Source organism: Acartia tonsa, chromosome 3, assembly GCF_053477335.1.
Source record: "Acartia tonsa isolate MP-2025a chromosome 3, ASM5347733v1, whole genome shotgun sequence".
Lineage (NCBI taxonomy): Eukaryota > Metazoa > Arthropoda > Copepoda > Calanoida > Acartiidae > Acartia > Acartia tonsa.
Genome location: NC_137262.1, coordinates 53,759,936 through 53,781,705, shown reverse-complemented (window position 1 = coordinate 53,781,705; position 21,770 = coordinate 53,759,936). Strand labels below are relative to the sequence as shown.

General features: G+C 31.0%; 1 protein-coding gene across 1 annotated transcript; it reads left to right on the top strand.

The window, feature by feature from the left end:
• Positions 1–4,165: 4,165 nt before the first annotated feature.
• On the top strand, positions 4,166–14,561 carry LOC145315009 (uncharacterized). Its single transcript, XM_080155079.1, has 14 exons — positions 4,166–4,428; positions 4,905–5,077; positions 5,598–5,745; positions 6,245–6,407; positions 6,971–7,088; positions 7,663–7,735; positions 8,239–8,289; positions 9,679–9,766; positions 11,050–11,179; positions 11,714–11,821; positions 11,961–12,021; positions 12,455–12,659; positions 13,249–13,415; positions 13,913–14,561. Exons 1-14 carry the CDS (start codon positions 4,405–4,407, stop codon positions 14,087–14,089), a joined length of 1,686 nt encoding a protein of 561 aa, XP_080011205.1. The 5' UTR covers positions 4,166–4,404; the 3' UTR covers positions 14,090–14,561.
• Positions 14,562–21,770: the final 7,209 nt, after the last annotated feature.

The window sequence follows — 21,770 nt, the reverse complement described above, 5'->3', positions numbered from 1 at the left end:
TTTTACTTGTTCTAGGGTGGATTTAGGATTTTAAAAAAACAAACATATTTTGATGGATTATTAAAAACCTTTTTCCTTAACCCGGGTAGATTTTTGTCATTTTATTACAGATAATTAACCCTCTCCTCAGACGCGTTTGAAGAGAATTTTAGTAAGTCAATAACTTATAGGTCTGATATAAAGATTTTTGACCAAATAAAAATGAAAGACATATTCAGAAAGCAGATGAGTAACTGTTTTAGAGTGGATTTATTATGAAAGTGATTTGTTTTGATTGCTTAATTGAGCCTTCTGTAGATTTCAATCGAGGGATAATTTATGCAATGATAAAGTATAATCTAGGCAACGTTGCTACTCTAAAGTTGTTCTTGCTTTTAAAGATATTATAAGTTTTGTTTTTAAAAAGAAACAAGTGAATTCAGTAAAAGTAGATACTTTTAATAAACTATTATAAAAATCTATTCTTTTGACAGTTACTCTTGACAGCAGATGCACACAAAAAATTTGTATGAATTTTATTTTATGTCTCTTTTATAAACTGGTACAATTTTATTTTGGTTCCTAGGGTGGTTTAATATAAAAGAGTAACAGTCTATTTTACAATATAAAGCAAAATACTTGCTCTACTGTTTAGATGCTAGTTTCGAGGTGGTTGAGCTTCCCATCTTTAAGCTAGGGACGAAGACATTTTTTATTATAAAAAAAAGCTTTTTTACTACGTATAACAAGTAAAATATTGCAATTTTTTATCAAAAACTAAATAAACTTTCTAGGTTTTTTTTGTGTTCAAGAGAAACACAACAATTAATTTTTAGAAAGAAGCGAAGAGTATTTTTCTTCTTCTTAATCATGCATGTTCTTATTATTTTTTTCAAAAGAAATTGCAAATAAGAACTAGAGCCATATCTATGGATGATTTGACAACTTAGTTTGTTACAATAACAGGCTGCTGTAAACTTTGATTTTACTGTGATACTTAGATTTAAATATTTACATAAACCATTTCTAAACAAAGCAACCACACACACACACACACACACACACACACACACACACACACAGATAAAACAGGGTTGATTTTTGTGTTATTTATAAAATCGTATTATAGAAAATCGTGAAAAATTGTCTTTAATACGATGCTTTATATTATTTACTAAGTATATTTGCGATAACTTTTATTTAATGAAATCTTCCAATTTTTAACATGTACAAAACAGCCTGCTTAATTGCTTCAAGATCCATGTCAGATCTGTATAGGAAATAAATGTCTATAAACGAGCTCAAGTTTTCCAAGGAATATTTGTTTAAAACTTATAGTGCTCCAATAATCCATAATAAACTCTCATTGCCCAGAACGATAAGACCCATTATTTTACTTTATTAAAAATAAATTCCTTTTTTTAATTTCATGTTGCTATTTACCTTATATCAATGTATTTAATTTCTAATCATAAAAAAGAAAATTTAAATTTATAAAATGATAAATGTAAGAAAACTCTGTTTTAAAAGAATTCGATTGTGGCGACACTTTGTGTGTTCAAATATTAAACTAAAATTGTAATCATCATCATTAACCCTTTGGTGATGGTAATGTAAAGAAAAAATATAATTTAAAAAATCTTTTTAAAATCATTTAGATTATTAAATATTTACTTTCTTTAAGATAGTAATGCCGGGTGAGGAAAATAGATTTATTGAGAAATAGATATGCATATAGAAAACTAGCCAATAGGGAGATAATTATATCGAGCCAACTCTAGTTTTTTAATATAGCTAAGAACCGGTTCTAATTTAGCGAATATTAATCGGTTTGTAAACCATACTGAAAAAGCACTTAATCAAATCATGTATTTTGAAATGTAGAACGTCGGTGAAAAAAGGAAATTGATTTTAAAACGTTTAATTTCAAAAACACAAAAATATTTGTTTTTTTCAAATTATTTAAAATCGACCTTAAATATAGAGAAGTTTTGCTCTGAAAATGCACCTTCTCAAAAGAACAGGAAATAAAGGGGAGGAATCTTAAAAAGAGGAACATATGTTATAAACATATGACGAGATAAACATTCTAAAAATCAAATAGTCTTAAAGAGCAGAACTATTCTTCCCTCTTATCAAAAAGTACAAAATTTTACTTTAGAAAAATTAAGACAAATTAAATGTTTTTATTTGATCTTTAATTTTCTATATTTCATTTATTTTTCTTATTTACTTTTTATTATACTTTTCCTATCCGATGATAAAAGGCATATGTGCCAGGGGAAATGGGAGGGGTCTAACTCACCCCCCCCCCTTCCATTTCAACCATTAATTTTTCCCCCCTCCCCCAAAATTTACCCCCTAAACAACAAGACTGGATGTTAGACAAATAACAAAAATATTTTTGTGGGAATTACTTATTATATACTTTGGTCTGAATAATGATCATTTTGACAGAGCAGTTGGAGATGTAATACTTATTTATTATTTATCGCATCGTTTTATAGACATCTTATTAAAATGAAAATCATAAGATTAGAACTAGTTTTGTCAGCCACGAGTAGCCGAGGTCCCGGTTTAACAAAACTGGTGGAAAATTTGTCATAATACGATGCTATACATGATTTTTCAGTATGACTGAGAACCGGTTCTAATCCAGCAGAATTTAATAGGTTTCAAAGCCATACTGGAAGAGTTTTTCATCAAAGGTCAGATCCTTCAAAAAGATTCTACAAAAAAAAACTATAAAAAATATCAAATTTTGATACATATAAACAATCTAACCTAGCTCTATTCCCCCAAAGAACCAAAAAGAGGAAACAAAAAAGGGATTTTTTTAAATGAGGGTATTTAGGGCCAATAATCCCACCTTAAATCCAAACAAAAAAAAATCTGGTACCGCCAAAAGACAGGGATTGGGTTTCTGAAGAAAATAATTATTAAAACATGAATGTAGAATTCAAAAAGTGTCTTTTTATCAATGCCTACAACTTTCCTACAAGTTAAAATGATCATTATTAAGACAAATTGTATTATTTTCAGTATTTTGAGCTACATGACATACAATAATCGTCATGGACACAAAGAATCAAAAAAATATCTAAAAGAAGTTACTTTTGTTCAGCTTAAAAATTTTTTTTTTTACATCAAATGTTTTTTTTATTTGAAAGCTTATCCATTTTTTGAGATTTAAGAGGGCAACTATAATACAACCATTATGTATAAGCTACAAAATGTCATAAGTAATTATCGAGCAGTTTTAGTACCAAAGCTACTCTAGAGGTTTGCACATCAGTACGTCCAGCAGTCCGTCACTGAATGATCTGTAAAATACCTTTAAATTCATCTAAACGAAAAGACACTATCATATGAGACCATATAAAGTGTCTTATACTACTGAATTTACTAAATATGTCATAAATTTCTAGTTTTTAACTAAATTTTTTTGCTTTTTTATTTTATGCTTCAAATTGATAAATTTGTCCTTGTTGTTGAACATTTTGTTGCATTTCAGAATATTTATAAGGTTTTACTTTTTAGTATTTATGATAATTTGAAAACCATAGATTTTTATGGATGAAGGGTTGGGTAGCCGATTTTATTAAGCTTTTTAGATGAAAACGAACATAGGTTGTATCAAAATTGAACTTAATCATTAAGTAAAAATGTTGCAAAAGATTGAAACCAAAGTATATATACTTCATTTCAATTAAATATTAATTTTTGTATTTATTTCATAAATACAATATATCAAACAGCAGTTTAATATAATTGCACGTCTAAAGCCTACATAATAATATATTTACTTAATAAAATTATAATTTTATTATAGAAACTTTTAAAAAAAGTTACAGTACCTTTTAAAAAGACATCTAATAATCAAAAGCTTTTTATTATACTAAAATAATAATCTTATATGGCCATATAAACCACCAAACATGTGTAGTTACATGTATAAAAACCCCAAATAAGCCCATTTGTTTCAATTTAAACCATTTCAACCAAAAATTTGTTCATTTTGCTGTAAAACATTAGCCCTCCCTAATCTGGCCTCCTATTGGTTTACCATATTTTCAGAGCTACGCTCTGATTGGTGGAATATTTTTGCCGCCAAGAAATTGCCGCCAATTGTTATAAATGGCTACTCGAGACACTTGTGTTCGCTTTAATAGAGTAGTGAGTCCACTTTTGGTTTAGTTTACATAGCATAGGGGAGTATGCTGTTCATACAACAACATATATATGTACAGATACATGTATATGGGCTGCACTATTGACCTCTTAACAATTGATATATAGTGATAATAAAAATACGTTTAAAAAGCATAGAAAATCTAAAGTAGTGAATTGAATACCTAGCTTAAATATAAAAAAGAATATAATATAGAACTATGAAATTAAGTTATTTTGTTGAACTTTACTGTGATGTGTTTACCTTCTAATTTAATGGTGAGCGTTATAAAATTTTTACAAAAAGAGTTAATATTATTTTAAATTACATATTAAAGTTGTTAGAATTTATAAACTAGATAGATTGGAAATAAACTTTCCTTAAAATATAATTCAAATTTAGTCAAAATAAATAATTTCATAATCTTAATAACTTATAAGCTTCATCTAAAACAATCATATAAGTATCAACCAATAGATTAATTAATTAATAGACTACAAATAGATTATCAAAATAAAAACTTCAAAAGAAAAGTATTCATCATTTTTTTGTTAGGTTGAGTTAAGAAAGTTAGCTAATTGCTACAAACACATTTTTTCAAAAAAGGAAAAAAAGTGGGGTACTTTACTAAAATATTATCAAGCATAGATAGGCGAATAAGAAAAAAAACTGAGTGCTGAAAACGATGCAAAATCTGAACAAAAAAAGATTTTTTGAAAATACCAATTTCCAATAATTGCAAAAAAAATTTAAGGATGTAAGTAGCGGCTTTGACAAGGACACAACAGACCAAGAAAGCAGAGCAAACATGGAGAATAATTATCCTAGCCACCATTTGCTGCTGGCGGGAAGGGACAGCCCGCTGTCAACGGTCAAACAGGAAGAACCTGACAGCCCCTCTGTGTCACCTCCCCCGTGTGATGATAGGTAATGTTTTTAATATTTTTTTTTTATATAAAATCGACGGTTTACAATTCTGCATTTTGAAATTTCTCTCAATGCAATTTTGTAATTAGTTGTCAAAGATTCTTCTTTAATATTGGCATTTATGATATTTAAAACATATTTAAGCAATTATTTTTATAGAACAAATGTTTATTTTATGAAATAACGTATACAGTAATTAATGAATTTTCAATTATAATAGAATAAAACAGAATTGTATTTGATTTTTTAAACTTAAATTCTTTTAAATTACCACAAAAAAATACCAATTTTATACTACACATCTTGTTATCTTTGAGTAAATATGACTCTAAAATGACTTTCTTGAAAAAAAATGCTTGCTAACATGGAACTCATTTATTTGTCAGTTCGTAAATTCAGTAGCTGTAAAGGGGATGGAAGGGGGAAATCGTTATTTTAGCACGCTGCGGTTTTCACTTTATTGGAGAACATAAAAATCTGGTGTAAGATCCACGTAATAATACATCCATAATCATTATAGGTTAGTAATATCTCCTGGTTGTGAAGAGCGTCTAACAGTGTCGCCCCCTTGTGTAGAGCGGAGCAAAGAATCCTCGAAACTACAATTCTCCATAGCTCATATTATGGGGTTCCAGGATAATCAAGACTCGCAAGAACAAAAGGAACAGGTATTTTTATTATGTATAGTGGTTTTTTTTCTAAGACATAATTATTTCTATTTTGCAAATAACAATATTCGGTGTTTTCACTCAATGTGCGAAGCTACCCCTTACCCAATATAACATCTCTTAACCTGACCTAAAGTAAAAATAAAATTCCCAAAAAGCTACCCTTACCCTCTTCTTTTCAATTTCCAAATAAGGGGAATGGGGATTGGTTTTTCTGTGCTTGACTGGGCATTTTTGGGAAATCGCCCAATATTCTTTTTCTTTAATCTAGAATTAATTATGAATAGCTAAATAATACTTTAATAAATTTTTCTTTAACAAACAATAAAATTTACTAGTCTCAATGACGAAAAAAATAAATTAGAATTTTTAGTTTTAAACAAAAACCTGCTTTTTAAATTAATTAAAAGAAAAAATAAATACAGTAAAAAAACAAGACAAAAAGCTTTGAAATTATGAGAAACCGAGCAAATACAAAAATATGAAATCATTCATTTAGGTTCCTGATCTTAGTAAATTATGGCGGCCGCGTTTGTCAGAATCCCGTGGGGAGGATGTGAACCCCCAGAGTAGTCTAATCCCCCCCACAAGTACCCTGGCCTTGCTGCGACACTATTCTATGTTTGGGTCAGGTGCGGCTAACTATTCCTATTGGAGATCAGGTTAATTTAATTTCATGTTTAGAAATGGACCATGGAAAGAAAACGAAGTTGCGGGTTTCTTCGTATTTTCATAGTAGCTTTTCTCCTATTTCTAGCTATGCGGGGCATATTTTCGAACCCTGCGGGACAATCATTAACTTTTACTTATCCTAACCTAACATAGAATAACCTTTCAAAAGCTACTGTAAAAATACGATGAAACCCACAACTTCGTTTTCTTTCCTCGACCCTTAGAAATAAAGCATTTGGTACTTTCCCTCAAATTGATTATCGATCACTGAACCCTCCCATTAACTTTGAAATAAATTGAAAATATAGGGAAGGCGGCTTAAACCTAAGGAAATCTATACCTGCGATGCCCTATCCTTTAGGGGCTACCAATAACTAATATAACCTAACCTAATCTGACCTAAGATAATTTGTACTTTTGTTTCAATATTTATAAAATCTATTCAAAGTTAATCTTATCTCGTGGTGTTTTTTATTAATCGTTTTAATTTTTTAAGTATATTTCAAGTATAAAAAACGTATATTGTTCTTTTAATAAATTCTTTAATTTTTAGGTTTATTCAACACCTATTCTCACTTGTTAAATCATCAACAATCTAGTCATTTCAAATACCTGACTGGTGCTGCCAGCGGTCACAGGTCTCTGTTTCCTCCAGCTTTACCAGAAGCCAGGTATACCCTTGTACTATCTATCTATTTATCTGTTTATCTATCTATACCTGACTGGTGCTGCCAGCGGTCACAGGTCTTTGTTTCCTCCAGCTTTACTAGAAGCCAGGTATACCCTTGTGCTATCTATTTATCTGCTTATCTATCTATACCTAGCTGTCACTCGCTGGCGGTCACAGGGCCATGTTTTAACAAGCAGAAACCAGGTACACCTATATATTTAACTGTATATCTATCTATATCTAGCAATTAACAGTGATCATAACAATGGTAAATTGGAAGATGATAAAAGTCCATCCACAGATTATGACGTCATGGGATAGAATAGTCAATGAGAGGCAAGTGGTAAAATTTATGCTGGCCTCTCATTGGTTACTTTATCGTATGACGTCATAATCTGTGGAGGGACTTTAATCATCTTCGTAAAATTGTATTAAAACACAGCTATCTAAATATCTTCATAAATATCTATCTATGTGTAATCTGTAAGTGTATCTGTCAATCTTTACCCATATACTAATCTCTATTCATATCCATTTATCTATCTTTAAATATATCATTCAATCTAAATGTTTAGGTATCCACCAAGTTTACATCCCAGTTTAACCACAAATATACAAGCAGGACAGCATTTCAATGCAATATCGAAGGTAAATCTTATATTAACTGGAAACTATTTTCTCATATTCATTCGAATCCGGTGGATAGGAACCGGTTCTCATCCATACGAAAAAACTATGTCTAGCATCGTGTTATATCCAGCTTTCTACGAATATAAAAATGTACAATCATAAGATTATAACCAGTTATTTTACCCGGTGCAATTGGCACCTCGGGGCTAAAAAAAAACTAGTTTTAATCTTATAATTATACATTCTATATCCGCGGAAAGCCGTTTATAATACGATGCGAGAAATAACTATTACTACATATTCTACATATTTTTCCAACTGTCAAATATTGTTTCATTTTTCTTATAGACAAATATTTTTTTGGGTGCCATGTCTAAAAATCAATTTTGTTAACTTTTTTAATTGGGATTTATTTAACTAAGGAACAAAAAAATATTTATTTGCCATCGGAGTTCATAAAATCTTAAATTTGGTGTATTTTCCTTATTATAAAATTTTTATTTATTTTATTATTATTATAGGAAAGAAATAATCGGTTAGGCGATGGTATTAAAGTTGAACCTGTAATCCAGGTAGGAAAATTAAAAAAAAGGATATATATAAATAAATAATTTTTTCCTAAAATTAAAACTTCCAAAATTTGCCTTTAATAACTGCTTACAGATTGTAGAATAGTTATTCCAGTATGGCTTAGAAACAGATTAATATTCTCTGGATTAGAACCGATCTTCTGTCATACTGATAAACCATGTATATAATCGAATTACAGACAATTTTCCACGAATATTAAAATAAAAATTGAAAAATCAATTCTAGTTTTGTTAGCCCGGGACTAAGGCTCTTCGGGGAGAACAAAACTGGTCTTATTCTTATCAGTTTTCATTTAAATATATTCGAACAGCTGTCTATAATACGATGCTATAAATAAGTATTATTCTCCTTGAAAGATTGAGGACTTTCTTAACATGAAGATTTTGATTGTTTTTGGCTGAGATTCCCTTTGGACATTATTGCCCATGTAAAATAATTGTCAAAACATAAAATTCATGTTTACAAATTGTTAAATTTAGTTTACAATTTAAAACGTAGCCAAGAGTAAATTTTATTTAAAGAAAACTTGAAAGAGAATTAAACCATTTGAAATCCTTTTTTATTGTGCAAATGTGCATATTATCCAATTTAAAAGGACACTCTTTAGTTTGTGTTTATCATTCGTTGGTGTTTTCCTTAAAATTACTTATGGAGCACAGAACCCTCCCCCCCCCTCATATTATTATTTAGATATATTTGAATTATGTGGGAGACCATTTTATGTTTATGCCTAACCCCTGCACTGCGAAGGGCCATAACTTTGTAGGTCCTATGTCTGATGTGCCCCTTTATCCGTTACCCAAAATAACCTAACCTAACTGAACTAAACACAAACAAACAATAAACTGCCCCCCCCCCCCCTCATTATTTAAATTTTGGAAAATAAGGGGAGGGAGGGGTGGTTTTTTGGGTGATCGATTACTTTTAATGCCAGTTTACCTTAATAATTCTTTCTTTATTATAAGTCTTTAATTTGGCTAAGCTAAATTATTTTTAAAGAGATAGTTTCCTTTTCAATCTTATTACACAATATTTGTTTCTTATTTCCAAAAATAGAATTTTAAATTTTTTATTTTAGATATGTATATTTTAGTATAAAAGTAGAGCATTTTTTTATATTATAAAGGTAGATAAACTCTTCTCCAAATAGCTTTTTAACTACTAAAGTACCTCTTACCACACGAGGGCGAGTTCTTTTTATTGCCTGGTTAACAGACAACCAATCCTTTGATTGCACGACCTTTGTCTGTAAGTCCTAACTGTCTATTGCAATGAGTAGTTGTGTCTGTTAATGGGGAAAGTCATTCCATATTTACAACTTTTAACGTCTTAAAATTTTCTTTTTTTTAACGTGTTTATTTTTTTTTCAGGGAAAAACGAAGACGTATCCCTGCCCAGAATGTGGAAAGATTTTCAATGCTCATTATAACCTCACCAGGCATATGCCTGTACATACAGGTACATAGATAAATAGATAGATAGATATATAGATAGATAGATAGAAAGATTTTCAATGCTCATTATAACCTCACCAGGCAGGAAGATAGATAGATAGATATATAATAGATGGATAGTTAGATAGTTTTCAATGCTTATTATAACCTCACTAGGCATATGCCTGTACATACAGGTATATGGATAAATAGATGGATGGATAGTTAGATAGTTTTCAATGCTCATTATAACCTCACCAGGCATATGCCTGTACATACAGGTATATGGATAAATAGATGGATGGATAGTTAGATAGTTTTCAATGCTCATTATAACCTCACTAGGCATATGCCTGTACACACAGGTACATAGATAGATAGATATATAGATAGATGGATAGAAAGATTTTCAATGCTCATTATAACTTTACCAGGCATATGCCTGTACATACAGGTATATGGATAGATAGATAGATAGATAGATAGATAGATAGATAGATAGATAGATAGATAGATAGATAGATAGATAGATAGATAGATAGATAGATAGATAGATAGATAGATAGATAGATAGATAGATAGATAGATAGATAGATAGATAGATAGATAGATAGATAGATAGATAGAGAGAGAGAAAGAGAGAGATAGATAGAGAGATAGATAGATAGATAGATAGATAGATAGATAGATAGATAGATAGATAGATAGATAGATAGATAGATAGATAGATAGATAGATAGATAGATAGATAGATAGATAGAGAGAGAGAAAGAGAGAGATAGATAGAGAGATAGATAGATAGATAGATAGATAGATAGATAGATAGATAGATAGATAGATAGATAGATAGATAGATAGATAGATAGATAGATAGATAGATAGATAGATAGATAGAGAGAGAGAGAGAAAGAGAGAGATAGATAGAGAGATAGATAGATAGATAGATAGATAGATAGATAGATAGATAGATAGATAGATAGATAGATAGATAGATAGATAGATAGATAGATAGATAGATAGATAGATAGATAAATAGATAAATAGATAGATAGATAGATAGAAAGATAGACAGTTATATAATAGATGGATGGATAGTTAGATTTTTAATGCTCATTATAACTTCACCAGGCGTATGCCTGTACATACAGGTAGATAGAGAGATAGATAGACAGACAGATAGTAATTTCTTAATAAATACGTTAAATTCATGGATTAAAGGAAAGATAAATTGTAGATGGATAAATGGATATAACAGTAGATAGAAAAGTAACAACACATAAATATAGATCTAATACTGTATTTTTTTAGGAGCCAGGCCATTTGTCTGCAAGGTATGCGGCAAAGGATTCCGTCAGGCCTCAACTTTATGTAGACACAAAATAATCCACACAAATGAGAAGCCTCACAAGTGTAATGTCTGCGGCAAAGCTTTTAACAGGTTGGCTGTCTTTAAAATACTTTGGGAAGGTTTGGTGATTATTTTTTGTTAGAGAGGTTGTGTGAGTTTTAATCTAAATTTTATTAATGGAATAAGAATTTAAGTGGATATTGTGATAGGGAATTTTTGTTGTCGTTTAAAGTGCTAATATAGTACTCCATACGCCCTTCCACTGTAAAGTCATTAGGAGAGGATGGGAGTTATCTTTAAATCAGCCAGCTAGGATATTTATTGTAGTTTATAAGACTTAATATGGAGGCTGCTTTGACAAATAGATTTTTGCTATACAATTCACTTTGTCCATCTGACTGCCTGTTATACCCTTGAAAAATAGAAAATCTACAAACGAAATGTGATTTTCTCGGTTGGTATTAAAGATAGATTTCTTAGAGATTCATGACCAATGATAATCAACTATCTATACTTTACTTTGTCCTTAAGTCCTATTATTTTAGTTTAATGTAATTTATAATTAATCATTTAGAAATTTAAGAATTTTGTTCTTCTTTGTTAACATATAATTTTTATTTTTAGGAGTTCAACGTTGAATACACACATGAGAATCCACAATGGATATAAACCATTTGTATGTGAATTCTGTGGCAAAGGATTTCATCAAAAAGGAAACTATAAAAATCACAGGTATAAATTTTTGAAGAATTATATTTGCATTTTCCGCTTAAATTAATAAAAAAATAATTTTTTTTTTGATCATTTCTCTGAATTTTGAAGTGATCTTTATTATTATCAGTATGGTTGAGCCATGTATCCCTCATTGCAGGTTAACACATTCTGGGGAGAAAGCTTACAAGTGTAATATCTGCCATCAAGCTGTACATCAGGTGGGTCACTTTGATACACATAAAATATTTAGATTTCCTGTTATTTATTTCAAATCCATCTATAAAAGCAACAGCATCTATGTGTCTGTGTGTATTTGTCTGTCTTTTCCTAAGGATCTCGCTAACTGCTTAACCGATATGGTTCTGCTTTAAATTGTAACTTCTCATAGGTCCTGGGAAGTTTTTTTGGGGGGAAGGCTACTACCACCATCCTAAGAAAAATCACCACTAGAAAAAATTACCCCACAAAATTATATTTTACTTTTCCTTTTTAAAATAGAATATGGGGGCGAATTCAATCCATCACGACCTCAAGTGCCCCAAGAGGCCCTTAGGAAGCCTATGCACACAAATATTTCACACTAAATTTTCTTTATATGTTTAGATTTAGAACATTTGTTTTCATTGTGTTAATATAAATATAATGTTGCAGGGTCTGTGCTCACATTTGGAGGTGAAAAAATCCGACTCCCTACCTGGCCTAGCATGCTCAAGCGCCCAACCAAGCAGCAACAGGCCTGCTGGCAGCTCTAGCCACCGGTTAACTGCTGCAGATTCACTTGCATCAAGATTGAAAGAAGTGAGTAGTAGTATGAGTGGAGGCTTTAATCCTCTGCTGGCCTCACTTGATCAACCAGGTAAATTAATATTGAATTAAGGTGTGTGCACAGAGATTTGCATAGAGAAATTGTAAAGTATGGGGGTAAAGGGAGTTTATTTTATTGTCATTCCACCTTTTTAGAAGCATATTACCTAGATTCTTGAGGCAAAGCAACTAGTTCTAATAAGACTAAAAAGGAAATTAAATATGTGAGAGAGAGAGAGATATAGAGAAAAAGATATAGAGAAAGAGTGAGGAGAGAAAGAGAGAGAGAGAGGGTGAGAGAGAGACAGGGTGAGAGAGAGAGAGAGAGAAAAAGAGAGAGAGAAGGAGGCGGAGAGAGAGAGAAAGAGAGAGGGAGGGAGAGAGAGAGAGAGAGAGGGAGAGAGAGAGAGAGAGAGAGAGAGAAGAGAGAGAGAGAAAGAGAGAGAGAGAGAGAGAGAGAGAGAGAGAGAGAGAGAGAGAGAGAGAGAGAAGGAGGCGGAGAGAGATAGAAAGAGAGAAAGAGAGAGAGAAAGAGAGATGGAAAGAGAGAAATATAGATACCTCGAGAGATACAAATAAAGAGAAAAAAACAGTAAATATTATAAAAAACAAAATTATATACAAAATATCAAATTTTACAGGATCAACAAGAAGCCTGTTCGGGAGTCCTGGCCATATTCAATCCCAGCTGCAGCACAGCCCTGGCCGTCATTCTCAGCTGCATAACCTAGCTACAGACAACCTCGATGTTAGTCCTGCCAAGCTGGAGCAGACACACTCAGACTCTGAGAGTCCACAACCTAGTCCTGTAAGTATCAAAATTTTTAAAAAGAATGTTTAAATTTGGATATTTAAATGCCTGTAAAAAATGCCGTCATACAATACAATACAGACTAAATTACCAATGGTAGGCCAGTATACATTTTAATCGACCAATGGTAAGCTAGTATGACGTCATTTTCATATGCACTATAAACAGCTTTCTATGAGTCTCACATTGATTCCATTTCCATTTATGAAAAATTACTTTGAAGGGTAACTTTGATTTGAAAATCATACTCATAAATCATAAATCTATACCTTCTAACTTATACCATATTTAAGAAATTTTGTACAACATTTATTTAACAAAATATTTAAAGGCAAAACTACTCAACAGATTTTATGTTCAACAAAAGAGAACAAACTATTCATCTTCCTTAGTATGACAGATAATTGGTGTTAAAGAATCTCTTCAACTAACTTTACAATTCTTAGAAATAATTGTTTTGTATGTGAAAATTTTTTTTAAATACCTTTTTTTAGGATTCTAGTCAAGTTTTGATGGATGGAAGTTTCTCTTCAAGTTCCCGGCACTCTCAGAGCGGTCAACACGCAGACACTACCTGTCCACCCCCTCCCCCTCACTCCATCCCTCACCTAACCTTCCCTTTTCCAACGTTTCCTCTCATTCCTCCCCGGCCATTGCCGTTTATTCCATAAGTAATCATGTACCAAAAATACAGATTTTAGTTCTGTTTTTAATAAATATATATATTACATATATTGATTTACTTATTTTTGGTTTAAATTTTAAAATAATTCTTTGTTATTAAAAAGTTTTTCAATTTCTTGTAGTACAGTAATTCTCTAAAACTAGGGTAGGTTATTACGCAATTATAATAATGCTTAATTGTAAACATAATTGTAATTTATTGCAATTGCTGCCAAAGATTTAAATTTGAATATTGTCTTATTTAATCTTTGATTTCTCCTTCAACTAACTTTAACTTTACATCTGTGCTATTTATGGACGTAATTGTTCTAGTTTTAAAATAATTTTGTCCTATTTTAAAAAACACCTAAAAAATTTTTAAAGCACACACATCTTGAAAAGTAACTTTGTTATAATTATACCATTTAGTATTATGTATTGTAATTATAAATAAATTTTGGAATAAAATATTTAATAATCCTTTGTTTTAATAATTTGAAGTTTATTTGTAATGAATTATTCTTATATAAAAGTAACATCATCTCTGTCTGTCTGTTTGTCTGTAACGAAGGATGGTATTCCTTTATAGTGTAGCTTATCATAGGTCCAGGAAATCTTTTTAAAATTCGGATGGTGGTTTACCCCTATCCCCCCCCCCCAAAAAAAAAGAAAAGATTTAAATTTAATTTTTTTTTTGGGGGGGGGGGGGGGGAGGGGTAAACCACCACCCGAAGAGAAATCGCTCCCAGAAACATAACCCCCAACCAAAAGAAGTAAAATATGTCATAGAAACTTTAACAACATAAGATTAGACTGACGAGGTCTATGGAAGCACTGGAATTCATTTACTGGTCAGTTCGTTCGTGCAGTAGGAGGAGAGTGGATGGGGTAAATGGTGGAAGGGGGAAATCGTTATTTTAGTCCACTGCGTGTTTCACTTTATAGGAGAACATGAAAGTCTCGTGTTAGATCTAAATAAAATTATATACCATTGGAATTGTAGCGGGCTTCCCGGAAAAGTACCCTTTTTATAAACAATGAATTTGTGAATGTCTTTTGCTTCAAGTATTCTAATAGATATATTATTAATTAGATCTTACACTAGATTTTTATGTTCTAAAATAAAGTGGAACACGCAGCTGGCTAAAATAACAGTTCCCCCATTCCAAAACCTTTACTCCATCGCCTTCCCTCCTACTGGATGAACGAACTGACCATTAAATGACAGAGTTAGCAACCTAAATTGACGACAAAATTTCCATTGTCATAAAATCTGCGTATATTCCCCACTTTGAAAAAAAAAATAAATCCATCTTCAGACTAAGACGACCATTTTAACCCTATTCTTATCTAGGTTTATGTTAGTAAACCCAATCAACCAAGCCTTCGAATTATTAATTATTGCATGTTTCCAAGCCACTTAATAAGCCTCTGAAATTTTAATTCGGCCACAAATCAGTAACTTTTAACCTCATCCGTAGCGCTGATCCGCAGTGTATAAAGTACTTCTTTCGGGATTTAATAGATTAGAAAACATATAATCAAGAATGAAAAAAACAATATAAAAAGTAGAATAACACTGAATAGACAGAGTCTTTTCCTTTACAAAAACTTGTTTCTATCTTTGTAAAAAAAACCAAGAAAATTTCATTTTATTCTTCAAAAATATTGCGGCAAATAGTAGTAGACAAAATAATTTTTCTTTCATATTTGAAAATTGTACAACATAGTTGATTACAAACACATTGAATTTATTTCTTATTCTTGAATAACTGAAAAGGTTGTGACAAATCTTTCTCTCTCAATCTTATAATATTACTTTTACTATCTTATATTCTTAATACTTTGAAAGTGTAACTTGGTGCCAAATTTAACACTGCCATATTCCTCTTCAGTATAAAAGAGATGTGATTACAAAACCAATCAAATTCTGAGTATATAAATAGATAATCTTTTGCTTCTTAAGTAAGATCTCTCAAATAGATATCTTATTTCTACTTCCAGAAAATTGCTTATAATGTCAAGCCTTATATTGTTGATTTATGTTTGAATTAAGAAAAATGAAACAAAAATAAATATTAATATTAGTGCAATGTGCCTAGTTTAACAAGATTTATTTAGAGTCATGTAATATAGTTTTCCCTATTATATGTTTTTGTTTAATCTCTCTATTTTTTTAAAAGTTTTGTATGGACACTTGTGAAATCTTTGCATTATTAAAGTTTGATGAAGAATGTTCAAATTTGGCCTTTGTTCTACAGCCAAAAATATTCATTCAAAATCATCCCAGTCAAATTTTGTGTAGTTATTATGTCAACATTTGTGTGTCAATAATTTGACATAGATTATAGGGAGGGAGGGGACATTGGGGACTTATACTAAATTATGATTGGTTGGTTCATAAAGTTGAGTGTCGATCAAAACTATATGTAATCTACAGAGATGGTGATTTTGTGTATCATGATTGGGGATGTACACCAATTTATCGGCAATTGTCTTTTCCCTTTAGATCCCTGTATTGACTAACCTTTTATTTAATGCCGCTTTGTCGATATATATATTAATTATTTGAACTAATTAGTATATCGACAATATGTCAATGATGACTGCTTTTATGTAATGCCATTGTGTCGACTTGATAATGTTAAAGATCTGCAATTGAACTAATAATCTTGTTATAAACTTAATAAATTGCAAATCTAATGAATAGTTTTGATATAAAATAAATTTTACATTTTATCCTTTTTAGACCAGAGTTAGATAAACATTTTCAGTTTATTTTTCTGAAGGAAAAATTAATATTTGTATTTTTTTCAATAATGTAATAATTATTTGTCGCTTTCTAGATATTATCATTTACTAAGTATATTTGCGATTACTTTTATTTTATGAAATCTTCCAATTTTTAACATGTACAAAACGGCCTGCTTAATTGCTTCAAGATCCATGTCAGATCTATATAGGAAATAAATGTCTATAAACGAGCTCAAGTTTTCCAAGGAATATATGATTAAAACTCATAGTGCTCCAATAATCCATAATAAACTCTCATTGCCCAGAACGATAAGACCCATTATTTTACTTTATTAAAAATAAATTCATTTTTTTCATTTCATGTTGCTATTTACCTTATATTGATGTATTTAATTTCTAATCATAAAAAAGAAAATTTAAATTTATAATATGATAAATTTAAGAAAACTATGTTTTAAAAGAATTCGATTGTGGCGACATTTTGTGTGTTCAAATATTAAACTAAAATTGTAATCATCATCATTAACCCTTTGGTGATGGTAATGTAAAGAAAAAAATATAATTTAAAAAAATCTTTTAAAAATCATTTAAATTATTAAATATTTACTTTCTTTTAGATAGTAATGCCGGGTGAGGAAAATAGATTTATTGAGAAATAGATATGCATATAGAAAACTAGCCAATAGGGAGATAATTATATCGAGCCAACTCTAGTATAAAAATAAATAAGATAAAAAATATGGCAGTTTTTTTTTGTTTGTCACAATCCTAGAAATTAATGATGTTTAGGTTTTTTGGGAAATTTGGTTTTTATTGCATTTCACCCTTTATCGGACATTTATTCTTCTGTAGACTACAATTCGTGGTTGAAAAGTTTAGACACTTAATGAACCAAGCAATCAAAATTTAATAAAAGTCCACAAAGTTGTGAAGCAAAGGAATAAGAAATGTTATTTTAAAACTTTGAGGACTTGTGTAAAAGTCTAATGTCCCCTTCCTTCCATTTGGAGATAAATCTATTTAAGAGATGAGTAAATATTCCACATCCTAACTCAACTATAAAGCATACAAAGTTAGTGTTATTCACAATTGCCAAAACAAATAAATCTTTGCCCATGTTCCAATATTTCATTCTATGCATACAGTTTCCTATCACGGTCCACCAGGGGCTGTAATTCTGCAAATTAATTCCATTTAAAATGCGAAAATTTTGACATTTTTGTGCCTTAATGGTTACGTAAAACCTATTTGTGCTACAATTAAAGGGAAGTGGGTAAGAAAGGAGTTTAAAAGTAGGAAGTAGGTTGTGGGGAAAGTTTTCACTTAGAATTGTTTGTCAGAATCCTGGTCCCTTGTCCCTGGCTATCACAGAAATGGAAGGATATGGCAGTAAAGAACTATTTTGCCTACAAGTTTCCACCATTTTTTTTTCAATATAGTATTAAGTTGCTTCACCCTCCAAAGTGGGGACTTCACCCCAAAGGTGTTTGATGACAACATCCATAAGTAGCTGCCCAAAGAAATTTAACAAATTGACAAAGTTATAAAGCAGATGTTCAGTGTTTATAAAAAAGAAAACTAGAAAATATGTGACTATTTAAAAGCATAAAAGCACAAAGCCTAAAAAATTTGTCTTTTTATAGCATGACTGACAGACTGACGTACCAATTAAATTGTTAACTGGATGCTCTTTGGTAAGGGATATCTATCTTTATTTAAAAAATCTTTAATCTATCCTAAATAGCAGACGTGAAATTCTAATATTTCCAATAGAGTTATGACATACTGACTAACAGATAAAATCAATTATAGAGTAGCTTTGCTTTATAATACTTCATACCATAGGATAAATGGTGATATCTTTACTTAATTGATAAGCAATAAAAACCAAACCTTACCAAAACAATAACATCGTTATCATCATTTACAGTAAAAGATATTATCTCTAGATAAACACTCTATAAAATCAGCCAACAGGAAAACAGTGGAGAAACAATCCGGCCTTATTATTGGTTGAAAGCAAGGACATTTATGTGTGTGCGAATGGGGCGTTTGTCCAAATTTAGGTATGGAGACCGCTCTTCTATGAGTACTACTAAAAACCTACTTTTACTGCAATACACATAGACATTCTCATCGTCGGTTCGTTTGTTTAGAATGCTTAACCCTCTATTCCCACAAGTATAATACGAATTTGGTTGAGCTGGTGGAAGCTCAACAAAAGACCCACGCGAAGTATTATGTTGCTTTAATCTAAGAATAAATGGTTGGTTTTGATATTCGATCAGAATTATATAAGTATATTAAGTATTAAGGAAGGAAAATGTTTTTATAAAGTGTATTTATATTACAAGTGCATGAGTTAAGTATGAAAATATTTACAGGATAAGTGTTAAAATTATAAGTAGAGTAGGACAGAAATGTGCCCTAAGTCCCAAGCAGTGAATTGTGCTAAGTGTTAGAATTCTAACATAAGGCCTAAGCTCAATTCATGCTAAGTACTAAGGGGCCTAAATTTAAACTACAATGCATGCCAAACAACTAAGTCATTACCTTTTAAAGCCAGAAAGAGAAGTTGATGGTAGGAGAGTCAATAAATAACTAACTAAATTTAAGAGGTACATGCTATAACATTAGCTTTGGACCAGGATCTTAGTGTTTGTCTGTACAATTAAATGTCTGTGTGTTAATATGTGACGTAAATCAGGCATGGTTGTAGGCATACATATTTGTACTGATTATTTACATGATTACTTTAACAATAAACATAATGTCTTTAATAAACATATACTATTAGCAAATCACATACAAATTACCATGAATAGGCTAGCGTTACCCATATATGGTGTCATATAGGTAGAGATAGGCCTATGAATGCATAAAAGGATACAAATATTGCCTTGGGCCTAGCTAAAGTAATTGTGTCTTGCGCCTGATTGCTACTGGATAATTGCGGGGCACACGTCAATCAAATATTCATAATCTGCTCTATAAAGTGTTGACTTTATATCAAGCATAGATAGATAGCTTTGGATGCGAAGCATTTCTGTAAAAGTCTTATATGTACGTTCAAAGAATTTGAAAATTGAGGATCGCATCTCCAATGGGGGTAAGTTGTTAAAAAAGAAAAAAGAGAAAAAGAAAAAGTTTAGTAGTCCCAGTATAGGCATATATAATAAACTATAAGTATGTATTCCAAGCTAAGTTAAATACGCTTTCCATTAAGAAAGTAAGCTTTGCGTATTTTCATGGCTGGGTATACAAGATGATAAACTTCCCAAATAGAATACATTCTTTTCTTGAGGGGTTTAGTTTTATCTAACATTGTCACATCAATAAATGTTTTTGCTTTGGTTATTCTGGATAGTTCAGCTTCTTCTGATGATGAACTGGGTGGTGAAGTAATCTCTTTCGAAGTGTAGACTGAGGTTGGGGGTGAGGTAGATATGTAGCTAAGGGCGTCCACTTGTGCTACCTCGTTGCCATTCTCGTCCAACGCGATTGAGTGATTTTCCAGGTCATAGTAGAGTTGATTGAGGTCATCGGTAGAGAGGGATAGTGTGCTGCTGGAACTAATGTCACTATCGGTCTCCACTCTACTCTCTTCTCTGGTATTCAGGGCTGTATTTAACAAGAAATTCCTAATGGTGATGGACAGGTTCTCTGAGAATCCATCGTATTCCGGTGTGGTGATAATGTTGTTGTTCTCGTCTATAGCATCAAGGTGTTGACAGGAACACAACCGTAATCCGTCCAAGGTAGGGTGGTGGTAGGGCTCCAATACTCCATGATCATCTAGGTTATCTCCAGGCTGGTCCATGGTAGATCCTAAAAAGAGTTAGTGCGCGTGCTCCAACCGGTTCCTTGGGGTATCCTGGCTATGGTAATCTAAACAAAAGAACTTTTAATAATCTTTTATTAATCATTTTATCCCTGGGATATTATAGAAATTCTTTTTGTTACAGATAGACCTATAATGGATTGATTAGTTATCTCTATTTCTGTTAATTATAACTGTCTCCTGAATTTAAACAATATTTTATATAAAAATTATAAGTACAATTAATATTTACATATCGTATTAATTTCTTTGGTTACATTACTCGTATATATGTATAAGTATAAGGTTTTACTAACAATAGTTGGTAACCCTTGTTTGTATATTTTGTATATGTACATATGGTTTATACCATTGTTGGTATTAGCTGTATTTATTTACTTTTAACATGAATAAATTTTAATCAATTTGAAACTAATATCTTACGTTACATCGCTGTCAAGTATACCTTTTAGACTTAATATCTATGAAATATCTCGTTTGACGTCCGTAATTAAAATTTACGTAACAATAAGTTGTCAACCCTTTGTTTATGTTTGGGCGGTCAAAAGTGATAGGGGTTGGATTTGAGCGAGGTTATAAATAGCTGGCGGCCCAATAATTATGCTCATTTTAACAACAATTGTCTTTGCGAGCGGAGCTTGCGTTCGAGTGTTTAATTTTACCGCTAGTTTCAAGAGAATTTATATAAAAGTGATAAAATATAGTAATTCGTTTGTTTTATATAAATGTTTTTTATGTTCTAGATTGTTGATACGCCCATTATTGCATTCATTAGCCACTATTTAAGACTCAGGAAGTATATTTTCTTCGTCGATAAGGCCTTTATCACTATATTTTTGATCAAAAGTGGGTTAGAAGCAATATGGGTATATTTTCAATCTACGACGATTTTGTTTTATATAATATTGGTAGTTTTGATAGGACATATCTGAATCATCAGGTAAATTGACGTACCTTGTTTTGTTTACGTTTTCCGTCTGCAAAAGTTAAATTTGTTCATCGTAAGCAAAACTTATATTGACACAGATATGTTCCATCATCTTATTCGTTTTAACTTTTGATTACAGCGTCCCTTTTTGTAATCAAAATTTATT